This window comes from Dromiciops gliroides, chromosome 2 (assembly GCF_019393635.1).
Source record: "Dromiciops gliroides isolate mDroGli1 chromosome 2, mDroGli1.pri, whole genome shotgun sequence".
NCBI lineage: Eukaryota > Metazoa > Chordata > Mammalia > Microbiotheria > Microbiotheriidae > Dromiciops > Dromiciops gliroides.
Window position 1 is genome coordinate 76,279,592 of NC_057862.1, and position 14,325 is coordinate 76,293,916.

The window sequence follows — 14,325 nt, forward strand, 5'->3', positions numbered from 1 at the left end:
GTGACTCTACAAGGAAATGTTGGAGAGGGTTAAGTGAGACTATCTAAATGTAGTCTGTCTTCATCAGATAAATCTTTGTGAAGGCCAAATGCAGGAAATCACCGAACCAGAGCAGCTTCATCCTTCTTTGGATATTGATGATTTATTAAAGACAGCTCCTGGGAGGTGAAATGTCTAACGTCTTAATAAGGGATATTATTTTAAAAGTCCATTCCAGGGGCAGCTAGGTGGCACAGTGTATAAAGCACCAGCCCTGACCTGAATTCAGGTCCGGCCTCAGACACTTGACACTTACTAGCTGTATGACTCTGGGCAAGTCACTTAACCCTCATTGCCCCCCACACACAAAAAAAAGTCTATTCCAGTTTTCATTGATATCAGCTACCTAAATATGGAAATGTTTTATGGCTATTTTTCTTTAGCATAATTAATTAAATGTCATTGTTTTGAACTAATTGTAACCTCTGACTGACTATTAAGAGTTAAATTAGGAGCAGCTAGGTGGCACAGTGGAGAAAGCACTGGCCCTGGATTGAGGAGGACCTGAGTTCAAATCCAACCTCAGACACTTGACACTTACCAGCTGTGTGACCCTTGGGCAAGTCACTTAACCCTCATTGTCCCAGTGGGGGGGGGAGGAGAGTTAAATCATTGATAGGGGCTCATGAAGTATGATTTGGTGATTGCAGATTAGAAGACTATCTTGAAGCTAAGGTAACTTCATCTGGGAAACTTTTTCTTTGAGTTATTTGATGACCATAGGCACTACATTTGTATTTCAATTTCAATGCTTGTGAATACACTATGTGATTTTGTATCTGTGTGATTTTGGCAAATTCCTTCATGTCTGATGTTTTCTAAGATTCCTTCCAACTCCAGCTTTATGATCCTTTAAAAGTAACAAGGTGACATTGTAAAGACTCTCCAGAGACTTCTGAATTGATGAAGTCATCAGCTAAGAAGGGGAAAAGGCAGAAATAGCGATCTTCAATTATGTAAAACCAGAGCAAGAACTTCTTCATATTTAAGAGATGTCAAAGCGACATTCATTAAATTAAAGAAAATGCCAGGGATGTGAAGGAGTCAAAGGGGGAGAAGGAAAGGAAGAGTAGAGTCATCAAAATAGGAACAAAGACAATCTCTTCCAGTGAGTGATAAGATCAAAAGCTATCAACAAAAAGTAAGGACAAAAGGAGCACATAGTTAGGGATAAAAAAGTTGCTGCTAACCCAGAATGCTCAGCACATTTGCACTGGATGAAAAATAGAACACCAAACACAAAAGAGGGATCAGCAAAAACCTAATGATGATATCAATCCCCAGGTAGGGAAGCTTAACCCAACCTCACCCAGGAAGTGGAGTAGACCTCATGACCAGAATGTATGCTTCAGTCCACAGAGTACAAAAGGAGACAAGAATAAGGTTTCCTGAATCCAGGATATAGCAAGCACCGGGCATTAATTCATTCAACAGAAATTTATTAAGGTCTATGGTCTGCAAGACTCTGACAGGTGCTTAAAAAGATACAAAGTTCAAATAAGACAAGGTCACTGTCCTCATAGAGCTTTCAGTCTAATAGAGAGGTAAGACAAGGACACAATTAGCTATCACAGATACTGTTAAGTGATAAATACAAAACAAAGAGGGAGATCCAGCAGAGTGAGCTGACTAAAAGAGTAATTATCTAGCTTCAATGTAACCAGATAATAGACAAACTGTGGTATTTTAGTTACTTAGAAACTAGTAACCTTTTCACATACTCTCAACTTTAGGTAATAATAAATAGAGTAGGGGCAGCTAGGTGGCGCAGTGGCTAAAGCACTGGCCCTGGATTCAGGAGGAGCTGAGTTCAAATCCAGCCTCAGACACTTGACATTTACTAGCTGTGTGACCCTTGGCGAGTCACTTAACCCTCATTGCCCCACCAAAAAGAAAGGAAGGAAGGAAGGAAGGAAGGAAGGAAGGAAGGAAGGAAGGAAGGAAGGAAGGAAGGAAGGAAGGAAGGAAGGAAGGAAGGAAGAAAGGAAGGAAGAAAGGAAGGAAGGAAGGAAGGAAGGAAGGAAGAAAGAAAGAAAGAAAGAAAGAAAGAAAGAAAGAAAGAAAGAAAGAAAGAAAGAAAGAAAGAAAGAAAGAAAGAAAGAAAGAAAGAAAGAAAGAAAGAAAGAAAGAAAGAAAGAAAGAAAGAATCAGGGGCAGCTAGGTGGCACAGTGGATAAAGCACTGGCCCTGGAGTCAGGATACCTGAGTTCAAATCCAGCCTCAGACACTTAACACTTACTAGCTGTGTGACTCTGGGCAAGTCACTTAACCCCAATTGCCTCACTAAAAAAAAAGAAAGAAAGAAAGAATCAGAGCACAAGATAAAATGCTCAAAAAAGAAGGGGAAAAAACAGTCCAAAAGTAGAAACAGTATGGTTCAATCTACATTCATAATTCACAATTCTTTTTTCTAGATGTGGAGAACATTTTCTATCATGAGTTCTTTGAAACTGTTTTGGATCATTGCACTGCTGAAAAGAGCTAAGTCTATCACAGTTGATCATCACACAATGTTGCTATTACTATGTACACTGTTCTCCTAGTTCTGCTCCTCTCAGTCAGCATCAGTTCATGTAAGTCCTTCCAGGTTTCTCTGAACTTCTCCTCATCATTTCTTACAGCACAACAGTATTCCATTACATTCATATGTCACACTGGGGGCAGCTAGGTGGTGCAGTGGATAAAGCACTGGCCCTGGATTCAGGAGGACCTGAGTTCAAATATGACCTCAGACATTTGACACTTACTAGCTGTGTGACCCTGGCAAGTCACTTAACCCTCATTGTCCAGCCAAAACAAAAACACAAAAAACAAAACATTCATATACCACAACTTGTTTAGCCATTTCCCTATTGATAGGCATTCACTCAATTTCCAATTCTTTGCCACCACAATGAGAGCTGCTATAAATATTTTTGTACATGTGGGTCCTTTTCCTTTTTCTTTGGTCTCTTTGGGATACAGACCTAGCAGTGGTACCACTGGTTCAAAAGGTATGAAACAGTCCCATAGCCCTTTGGGCATAGTTCCAAATTGCTCTACAGAGTGGTTGGATCAGTTCACAGTTCCACCAACAATGTATTAGTGTTCCAATTTTTCCACAGCTTCTCTAACATTTATTATTTTCCTTTTTTGTCATATTAGCCAATCTGATAAATGGGAGGTGGTATCTCAGAGCTGTTTTAATTTGCATTTCTCTGATCAATAGTGATTTAGAGCATTTTTTCATATGGCAATAGATAGCTTTGATTTCATCAGAAAACTGCCTGTTCATATCCTTTTACCATTTCTCAATTGGGGAATAACTTGGATTCTTATAAATTTGATTTAGTTCTCTATATATTTTAGAAATGAGGCCTTTATCAGAGATGCTGGCTGTAAAAATTGTTTCCCAGTTTTCTTCCTCCCTTCTAATTTTGGCTGCATTGCTTCTGTTTGTGGTATGCACATTTTTAGACATAATGCTATTGCACATTTAATAAACTAAAATATAGTGTAAACATAAATTTTATATGTACTGGGAAACAAAAATATTTGTGTGATCCAGTTTATTGTGGTGGCCTAGAACCAAACCCTCAATATCTCTGAGGAACACCTGTACTCTTTCATTTTGTTCTTCTATGCCTAGCATACAGCACAGCATCTAGCATAAATGATATGCCTAATAAATACTTATTGGATTGGATTAGATGCAATGTCCAATTATGACTTCAGAGGACTCGTGGTGAAATATGCCTCCTCCTTCTCAACAGAGAGGTCATGGACTAAAGGAGTGGAATGAGGAATACATTTTCAGATACGTGTTGATTTGTTTTGCTTGAATGTACCTATTGGTTACAAAGGTGGGGTCTCCCTATGAGGAGAGAGGAAGGGAGAAGTCACTGGAAAATGACTCATATAAAAAGAAAGAAAACACATCAATGAAACATTTAAAAAGAAAAAAAGGGATTTTATTAGATTGCCCTATAAGCTACTAACAAAATAAAGGGAGGTCGGGGAACTAGGAAGGAAAATTACTCATTCCTCCTTCCCACTATGAAAATTTCCACTGAGGCTGTTCTCAATGAGGTGTTTATCCAATCAAAGCAAATAAAAGTAAAAACTGAATGCTTGGTAGGCTTAACCTTCCCCCAATAGATTTTTTTTTTTAACACAGTTAGATGTCTAGTTGGGGAAAGATTTTCAAGCAGGCAACTATCACCCTTTCCTTGTGTTTCATGTAATCCTCTCTGTCTCCCTCTATTCCCCCCCAAAATTTTTTGAACTTTCCAGGGTGTAAACTCAGCTGTCCAAAGTGGCCTGGCTGGGGGGCAGCTAGGTGGCACAGTGGATAAAGCACCAGCCCTGGATTCAGGAGGACCTGAGTTCAAATCCAACCTCAGACACTTGACACTAACTAGCAATGTGACCCTGGGCAAGTCACTTAACCCTCATTGCTCCCTCAAAATAATAATAAATAATAATAATAATAATAAAACAAAAAATAAACAAAAAGTGGCCTGACCCCTCGTTGGGCTTAGTGCAGAGTTTTAATAGGCTAAATCTGTGAATGTGAATAGTCTCTGGTAGGCACATGGGGTGTGAGATAGATTGAGAGAGCCAGGTGGGGATATGGAGCATTCATTACCCAGGGTCAGCATCTTTGGGGAAAGTTTTGCCTGCCTATGAGTCTAAGTGATGATCCCTCCTTGTCTGTTGAGGTAAGGGCAGATACCTAAATTAATTATTAGATAGAAATCAATTAGGCATAGGTCTGGTGTCATCCTCTCAGCCCTGTCCATGAAACATGTCATTTATTTCTTCCACTTGAAGGCAAAATCTAGGGTAAGACCTTGCTGGTCTCCTGGTTCTATCCCTTTCATCTGATCACATATCCCATGAGAGTGAGTGAGTGCTGGAAAGAGTATCACCCCTGTCTGACTACTAGCTCAAGCCCCAGTTCTCACAAGTGTGACTTTGAGCAAATCACTTCATCTCTGGGCTCCAGCTTCCTCTGCTGAAAAATCAGAGGTTGGATAATATGATCTCTAAGGAGCTTTCTGACTTAAAAAAAAAAAATCTCATTTTGACTATGGCTGTTAAATTGCCAGATCACCTCAAATAACCCCTGGGGGAAGGGAAACGGGCAGATATAACAATGTTGTTTACATTTTTGGATGAAGTCACTATGTCTTGCAGGGAGCCAATGGTGTGTGTGTGTGTGTGTGTGTGTGTGTGTGTGTGTGTGTGTGTGTGTGTGTGTGTGTGTGTGTGTGTGTGTGTGTAGTGTTTCCTTCCAACACAGTCCCAGTTCTTCCTATCCTTGGGGACTTTGGAAAATAGAGATCACACATTCTGCTTAGGGTAATGGTTGCAAAAGGGTAGCAGTTTTGGGTTAGCAGCATCAGTGTCCAGGAGCTGTAGATTATTGAAACTCTTATCCTTACGCTGTCATCTAGAGCAGGATTTCTTAAACTTCTACCACTTTCAACCTCTTTTTGCCCAAGAAATTTTTATGCAACCCTAGGTATATAGGTATATAAAATAGATGTTCAAATCAAACATTTACTGCCAAATTTTTTGTGACCCGAACATGCAATTACACACACACACACACACACACACACACACACACACACAAATTCTAAGGTGTAGTCTGGATTTTTTCAGTCCTTTTCAGTCCTCTTCCCCACACTTTGTTTTCCTCAATTAACTACCCTTAAGAAGCTAATGTTCTATTGGGGGAAACAACATATTCAAAAGCATCAATGTAGCACCCCTCTCCCATGGCTATTTTACCAATTGGTGCATGCATTGAAGGCTGAATTTCCAGAGGGCAGCTGCCACTTTTAGCTTCTAGGGACATAACTGTGTAGGGACACCCTAAGCCAGTGCATTTATTAAGATGACATAATGAAAACAGTGGCTGATAATCACAATTTGGGCTGTGGAAGAGAACAGATTCTGAGATCCAACCTGCCCAACAGAGATGTTATACTTATCTTAAGTTAACTGTGACTATTAAATTGTCATCACCTCAAATAAGCCCTGGACATAGGGAAGTAGATCTGTGAGGAATCTTTTAGCTTGTTTTTGTTTTTTTGTTTGTTTTGCAGGGCAATGAGGCTTAAGTGACTCGCCCAAGGTCACACAGCTAGTAAGTGTCAAGTGCTTGAGGCTAGACTTGAATTCAGGTCCTCCTGAATCCAGGGCCAGTGCTTTATCCATTTTGCCACCTAGCTGCCCCTGATCTGTGAGGAATCTTGAGAGTGAAAGGACTTCCAGGACTTCCCTTTGGTACCTGGAGTTAGAAGAATTCCCTTTGCCCCATGTGTATCTCTTCCCATGGATGATATGGATATTTGTAGAAGAGTAAGCTCAAGATTTAGGGGGGAATAATAGTAATTACTAACATTTATATAGCACTTTAAAGTTTACAAGGCACTTTACATAAATTATCTCATTTGAGCCTAACAACTCTGTGATGCAAATGCTATTATAAACTATTATTATTTTGTAGATGAGAGAACTAAGTTGAGAGAGTTAAGTGGCTTTCCTAGAGTTATACAGAAATATCTAAGGCTAGATCTGAACTCGGGTCTTACTGATACCAAGTCCCGTGCCCTATCCACTGTGACACCTAGCTACTTGCCTTGAAATTAGCATTCTGGCATCTGTGTGAATGATGGGTTAGGTTGTCTTCGAACTATCCATTTTAAGCCATGGAATCTGATCTGGTTTTCCTCTGAGGTTTTTGGAAGACCCTCTCCCAAAATCTAATGTGGTAGAGTCATTCCAGGTTCTTAAGAAGGGGTGATCAGAATAATGTTGCTTCACAGAGATCCCTCTGCCAGGGAGAAGTTAGAAGGCTATTCATCCCGATCTTGACGCCCTCTAGTCTCTGGCATTTGATGGTACTGCTGGCTTACAAATAGAGAGTCAATTGAGAGCCCTGGGCAGGGACTGGATCCTCCAAAATACCACAGAGTGCTTTCCTGCCTCTATCAGACACAAATACTATTTTCTTCCCTCTGGTTCCTGACCTCAGGCAACCCCTGCCTCAGAGTGAGACTGTCCAACAGAGTGATGAACTAAAGGGAGAGCCCCTGCCCCTTCCCATCCCATCCCCTAGGAATCAGTGCCAGAAGAATCTCTGGAGCTGACACTACCTCTGGGGGTTGTGGGGTGAGTAGTGAAGATGCAAAAGCAGGGGGAAATCTCCCACATCCTATGTCACACACATCTCTCAAACCGCATCGTCACTGATATACACGAACACACAGTCATGCATAGCAGACAAATGCATGCTTTCCTTCCTTCCACAGTCTCAGGCCCTGAATTTCTTGGCTAGTTCTATTTCCTCTTTTCAACCAAGCCCAGGGAGAAGGGAAGGTTGAGGGGGAAAGTGACCAACGTGCAAAGACAAAGATCTCCTGAGACAAAGAGGCCCTAGATGCGAATTCACCCACCTCCCAAAGTCATATGAAATATAAACAAAACTTTATTCAGAAAAGCAGATTAGTAAAAAACCCCACACTGTGTGGCAACCGGAATGACTGCTTGGAGGCAGGTCTCCTCAAACTACAAGTCTGCCCCAGCAGGCTGCTGCTTAGCTTTCTTCCTAAGTAGGTCCAGCTGGAGACTTAGTAGGTCATGTTCAGCAAGCAGCCCTGGAAAGTCTGCACTAAGAGCCAACCCTAGGGTCTCAGGGGAAACGGCTAGTGAACTTGTCTTTGGCACAGTTCAAGCTGAGAATACTTGGGTCCTGGCAATAAAAGGGGATGATTCTAGCCTAGGAGGAGCCTCTGGGATTGGAATGTCTCTGGGACAAGATTCCTGCTAACATTGAATGAGACTGGAGCTTCAGGGGAAAGTGGAGTGGAGTGGAGTGGAGTGGGGAGGGAAAAAGATTTTCACATCAATCCTAAAATCCCTTTCTCTACCTTGGAAGGCAAGAGAGGCAGGTTGGCAAGGATTTGGAGGGTTAGACACCAAAGGGATATCTAGAAAATCAAATGGTCTTCCATTCATCTCTGGAAAGGTAAGGAGCACAGTATGTCTCAGACAAAGGCAAAAGGCTGATGATGTCATTAGAAAGGCCACAAATAAAATCTAATGGTAAGTCATCTAAGTGATGTCAGAACCGGCAAGGCACCCATGACTAACAAAAGTAGCACTGGTAATGGGGACAGTTAGACCAGGGAGAGGGATCTAGCTTGAATGATGGTGAAATGAGAAGGAGGAGGAGGAGAAACTAGGTGATAAGTAAGATCTGTTCATTGTTTGCCCAAAATCTGGAATATGCCCTCAAGCATTGGCATAAGGAAATCAGATGTGTGTGTGTGTACAAAAGTACATATATATGCACACACACACTTGGGAGGAACCCAAACCTAGCTGCCACTACCCTAGGGTCATGTATTACAGGCTCTGGAAGCCAGTCCCTGGCAGAGTTGCTCAGATGGTGCTGTTCCAGTATTGCCCAGGTAAACTCCAAAAGTTTTTTGCTTCTTCTTTCCAGAGCTGTCTTCTCAGTCACCCGGCACTGACCACCCCAAACAAGATGAAGAGATGGCTGGTGTGGGCAGCTGTTTGGATTCTTCCCTCAGTTCTGCACCAAGCTGAAACATAAGAAAAAGTTATTCTCTCTTGTTTTCTGCTAAATAGTTCTTCTCTGTTGTTCCCCAGCATCATATCTGCCCCCACAAAGTGTACTCCCACCAGCGAGCATGAGCAGGGGGACCAGCCTCCCACCCTGGGACATGGCAGCATTTCCCCAGGCTAACTGGCACCAGCAGCCTCAGAGGATCCCATGGAATCCCAGGTCTCCCTTCAGAAAAAGAGAGAGCAAGTTTCAGTCATCTCAGGTGGCATAGAAGAAAAAGAGTATTTACACAACCTAGACCAGACCCTTTTGGTGTCAGTTATTTGGCGGTGACAATAAAGCACACGCCAAAGACTTGGGAGTTGGAGGTGGGGTAGGGAAGATAAATTTAGGAGTGATTCAGAGTATATGCAAAATAAACACATTGACTTGGTAGCCATTTGTCCCTGTAGTTTCATATTTGCAACATGCCTTTCTTTGCCTGAGTCTCTAAAAGGCCCAAACAATCAAATCCTAAAGTTCCATCAGATAGGGTTGTCCCTACATGCAAAAGAGATTCTGATCAATAAGTAAATGTTTCCAAGTTCACAGAGCAGGAATTAAGACCAAGTACCACACCCTCAATATTATTTATTTCTAAGTCTTAGGTAAGAATTTAAATATTTGAACTGAATAAATACTATGTAAAAAAAACCCAAATTATAGTATTGTTTACCATATTACTGTTTCTAATCAAAAGGCTGGACTCTTTTTTGTTGTTTTTTTTTTTTTGTGGGGCAACGGGTTAAGTGACTTGCCCAGGGTCACACAGCTAGTAAGTGTCAAGTGTCTGAGGTTGGATCTTAACTCAGGTCCTCCTGAATCCAGGGCTGGTGCTTTATCCACGATGCCACCTAGCTGCCCCCCAAAAGGCTGGACTTTTAAACAAGTCAGTACTATCAAATTAATTAGGGCTTCTCAAAGATATAGCAACTTCAAAACTGTGTTTTTATAACAGTTGGCACAAACCCTAACCCACACAAAATGGATTCATATAAAAATAAATGAGTGTTTCTGTTTTTACACTGGAAATTTAGTGACTAACCTCTCCTAACTCCATCCCCTAGTGGTGGGGACAGGGGGAAAGAGTAGAAAAAGATTTGCTTACCTTTCATGGCCAACCATCACTCCCCAACTGATTCTCCATCCTCCAGAAGACTTCTCTCCTTGGCTGTTCTATATATGAATGCTAAGTGCAGGGACCCCAAGTTGACCACAGAGATTCTCACCAGGTTTCAGAATCATGAAGCTGCCCCTCACCAATGTCAGGAAGCAGATCTTTTCACTGCGAAATGTAGTCTAGAGGGAGCTCTGCTTATTTTCCAAAGAGATGTAAGGAGGTGAATAAAATAACCAGTTCCCAGAGAGAACTGAAAGAAGTCATCATTTCATAGGACTTTCCATAGCTACCTCTCCCCACCAGCCCCACCCAAGTCTTCTAAAATAATCTCCCTGGGTCAAGGAGGAGGGACTGTCATTTCCCACAGTCTACTCAAATTCAGCCTGCATCCCCTAATGTGCAAACTGATCCTGCCCAGCTCTTGGCTACCTCAAAGCTCCTGAGCGTTAGAACGTACCCCCCAAACCTCCGGGCAGGCAGAGGCACCTAAGTTGTGTCTCATTTGTCAGGATTAATAAAACCGATGGCAAATAGTTGCTTCATATCTTGTTAGACACATTCTGACCCTCACTGGCCCTAGACTGAAAGGCAGTTTTTGTGTACCAGAAAAAGCACCAAATAATCTGAAAGTCGGGAGGCCAGAATGCTTTTTAGCCCAGCCTCCAAATAGTTCTGTTACTTTAGGCAAGGCACTTCGTTTCTAGGGGACCCGTTTTCCCAGCTCGAAAATGATGGCCTTTGTAGTAGAAGTTGATGAATAAGGTTTCTCTCTGCTCTGGCATTTTATAAATCTGGGGTCCCTAAGGCCCATAAAGCAACTAGGTGTCTGCTAGGTAAGCCACACAGATGGGAGCAGGTTTCTGTGAGTGGATGGGGGGTAGGTTGGGGGGGGGTGCATAAACGAGCAACATGGCAGAAGCTCTCTAGCACCTAAGAGTGTTTTGGGATTTGGGGATATTCTCTCCCTAGCACTCAGCGCCAACCTGCCGGATGCACCGCCCTGCCCCGAGCGCCCAGCCAGGCCACAAACCCACTCAGCTGAGAGTGTAGATACAAGTCTTTAGGGAGGGTGACTACAATTCTAGGATGTAAAAAGGCGTGGCCCTGACCTGGGCTAAACTTGCTCTTGGAATCCCAGCTCCTCGCCTTCCTGGCTCCTCATTTATTCCTCCTGCAAGCCAACGAACTGACTGGCCGGCTGGCTGGCTGGCTGGCTGGCTGGCTGGCTGGCTGACAGCCTGCCGCCTGGCCCGAAGGGAGTAGCGGCTGCAAGAGGGGCCACAGGAAAAGGCTGTGCTCCTCCCTGAGAAGGAAAGGAGGGGTTGAGAAACAGCTACAGAACAGGCTTCAATTGAAGAGCTTTCACGGGATCCACGCGGGCGCCTCTGTCCACGTTTAGACGTAGGGAGGGGAGAGGGGACTGGCCGTGGGGGTGGCGAGGGGGTTTCATGGGCAAGCCAGGCCTCCGGGGGTCTTCCTTTCCGTCTGTCTCTATCGGCCTTTCACAGTCTGTAGCCGGCCAGTCTTGTAATCTGTCAGTGGGCTGCGCCCAAGCTTTCAGTCCTTGTCTCTGCCTCTTGGAGACCGGCGGGGGCATCTGTTCCTTGGTCCATTGTTTAAGCGTCCATGGGTGCAACAGTTGGTCCATCTCTTTGTGCCTCGGTCCCGGCTGGGTCTCGTGGGCACGGGGGCACTCGGGACGGGGAGGGAAGGAGTGGGGCGGCCGGGCCGCCGAGCCTTCCGAAGGGGGCTGGAGGGCTGGGAGGGCGGGTAGCTGGAGAGTGGGGCTGTGCGGAGCGGAGAGGAACGGAGAGGAAGGGATCTGGCGAGGGAGGGCGCTGGGGTGGGAGGCTCTTCTGTTGGCTTCCCTCCTCCCGCGCCGGCGGCCGGGGCCGGCCTCACGCTAAGTCCTGGTGGCCCCGGCAGCGGCGGCAGGAGCCGTAGAGCGCTGAGAGCAGGTAGAGCGAGAGGCAGAAGCAGCCGCAGACCGAGGCGGCCAGGAAGGCGTGGTAGGCGCAGGGCAGCGGGTAATCCTTCAGGTTGCAGTAGCTGTGCCGCTGTGTCTGGTCGATCATGATGCCCGAGGCCGCCACGTACAGGCCGGCCGCCAGCAGGTCGTGGACCACGTTGGTGAGCAGCCAGCGGGGGCCCAGCAGCGGCACCAGCTCGTGCTTGCCCAGCAGGGTGGTGAAGTAGAGGCCGGCCGTGAGCAGCCAGAAGAACACGGAGACGAAGAGCGCGAAGTGCACGGGGCCCTGGTACTTGCTGGAGGCGATGGTGATCCAGAAGGCGGCTCCGGCCAGCAGCTGCAGCAGCCGCAGCACGCCCAGCGGGCTGCGCAGGAAGGATCGCTGCAGGCTCAGCGAGCTCCGCGCCCCAGCCGCCGGCGGCGGGGGCTGGCGCGGGGGCGGGGGGCGCATGGCTCCGGAGGGAGGCGGCGGCGGCGGCCGGAGGGACCCGGAATGCGCCTGGCGCGGGGCGCCCAGCCCGCTGCGTGCGGGCCGCTCGGCGAGGACTTCGGCAACTCCCTCCCCGGCCCGCCCGCTGCCAGCTAGAGCTAGCGTGCCCCTCCTTTCTCCGCAGATCCTCACTCCTTCTTTCTACACCAGCCTCCTCCCTCCCTCCCAGCTCGCCTCGGTTTCTCGAGCTCTCTCCACCCCTCCTACCCGCTCTCTTCTCTTCCCCTTCTGTCTCCTCCCCCGAACTTTGTACACTCCCTCTTCCCCCTTTCCTGCCATTTTTCTCACCAGCCTCTCCCCCTCATCATCTCGCCTCTCCTCCACTTTCCCAATCTCTAACGTCCAGGGCTGGCCAGGGAGGAGCCCCATACACCCTTCCATCCCTCCTCACCCTCTTCTGGCTTTGATCTATTCGGAGGACTTGTGTCGCGTCTGCGTCTGTCTGCGAAGGGCTGCCCTGCCTTCCTCTTTCCTCTGGGTACATCTGGTCCCGTTACTTTCATAACTTCAAATCGTAGAGTCTCCGCCTGTTTCTGAAAGGTGGAGGAAAAGTGCTGGTTTTCTTAGGTTGTTGCCCGCACCCACATGGCCATTTTTCTCGTCTAACTTAGCCCAGCCAAACTAAGCACGTCCCTCCTTTTCCAGCCTGGTGCACGTCGTGGAGAAGTCTGCTGAGATCTTTGGCCTTATGCCATACCTGCATAAAAGTAATAGTAGGATCCTCCCTTCTGAATGAGAACAGCTGCGCTGGTAAACGTTTAAAACCCCGCTTTCTGGAAGGGGTGGCGCAGACTTGTGCTGAGTTTAATCTGCGTTGTTTATATTTTAGCCGTTGCTTTCTTAAATCTAGACAATCAACAACAAGCCCTGATGTGTAACCTTTGAAGATTTCTGAGGTGCAAATCTTCACACTGCAAATTGTGTGCAAACTGATTTCAACACAACTCATACCTCTGCATGACTAACTATTATCAGAGATAAAGTTGGCATCATCCTGGATTAGAGAAGAGAAGCCAACCTTGGGCAAATAGTAGAGCCTGCAGGAGGTAGGGGACCAAGCCTGGCTGCTCACTAATTAATCTTGGATGCAAATCTGCTCCCCACCCTGGTCTAACTTATGAATTAGATGGAATACAGGAAGAAAAATTCATTTCAATAAATGTTTAACAATGGCCTACACTGTACAAGGCACTGTGCTAGGCATTGGGGAAACAAAGATGAAGCCAGCCAACGAACAGAATCTCTGTGGGCCCTCATGGAGCTAGAGGGGAAAGTGATACAACAGTGACAGGATTTACTCACCACTTCCACAATGTATTTGTTTAGGATCACACAGAATTCACCTTGAATGACATAGTGATTAAAGGGCCACCCTTGGAGTCAGGTGAATTCAAGTACCATCTCTGACATTTACTAGGCAAGAGACTTAAGCTTTCATTGTCCCATTCAATTTTCTAAAACCATAGGTAGCAAATGATTTACCAATCTAGATTAGTGGAGGGAGTTCCCACACTGGAAATTGCCTACACAAATTTAATCATAGGCTCAGTCTAAAAAGGTAAAGGCCTTAAACCCATAATCAATTGATATCACATTCACCCAAGTCACCTTGCCATTTGCCTTCCCCAACTGCCCAGTTTCTCTCAACAGACCAACACTCCCAACAGACAATATGCTTGGATGAATCGAATCTAAGTCCCAAGTCATGGACAAATCTATGTCCCAAGTCATGAAGTGAGTACAAGCTAAATCACTTAGCCCTCCTGTGCACTCAACCCCCTTCCACCTCTTGCTTTGGGCACCAAAATTCCTTTCCCTGGCTACCACTCCTCTATGTGTTTTGTCTTCTTGTATTAGAATGTAAACTCCTTGAGAACAGAGAGTGTCCTCTTGTATTTGAAATCCCAGTGCTTAGCACAAGACACAAAGTTTAATCAAAGCTTTTTTCATCTGTTCATTTGAATGGTCAGAAAATAAGATGTCTACTAAGGGAAATAAGGGGGGAAAGATACAATCAGAAGATGTACAATTTCCTTCTTTCTTTTCGGGGCAATGGGGGTTAAGTGACTTGCCCAGGGTCACAC

At 45.4% G+C, this 14,325-nt stretch overlaps 1 protein-coding gene across 1 annotated transcript; it reads right to left on the minus strand.

Annotated features, from left to right (window-relative positions):
* Positions 1–11,536: 11,536 nt before the first annotated feature.
* Positions 11,537–12,320, minus strand: MARVELD1 (MARVEL domain containing 1). Its single transcript, XM_043980175.1, has one exon. The coding sequence runs from the start codon at positions 12,200–12,202 to the stop codon at positions 11,681–11,683; it is 522 nt and encodes a 173-aa protein (XP_043836110.1). The 5' UTR covers positions 12,203–12,320; the 3' UTR covers positions 11,537–11,680.
* Positions 12,321–14,325: the final 2,005 nt, after the last annotated feature.

Coding starts and splice junctions, on each gene's coding strand:
- MARVELD1 (XM_043980175.1), bottom strand. CDS start 12,202: ATGCGCCCCCCGCCCCCGCGCCAGCCCCCGCCGCCGGCGGCTGGGGCG.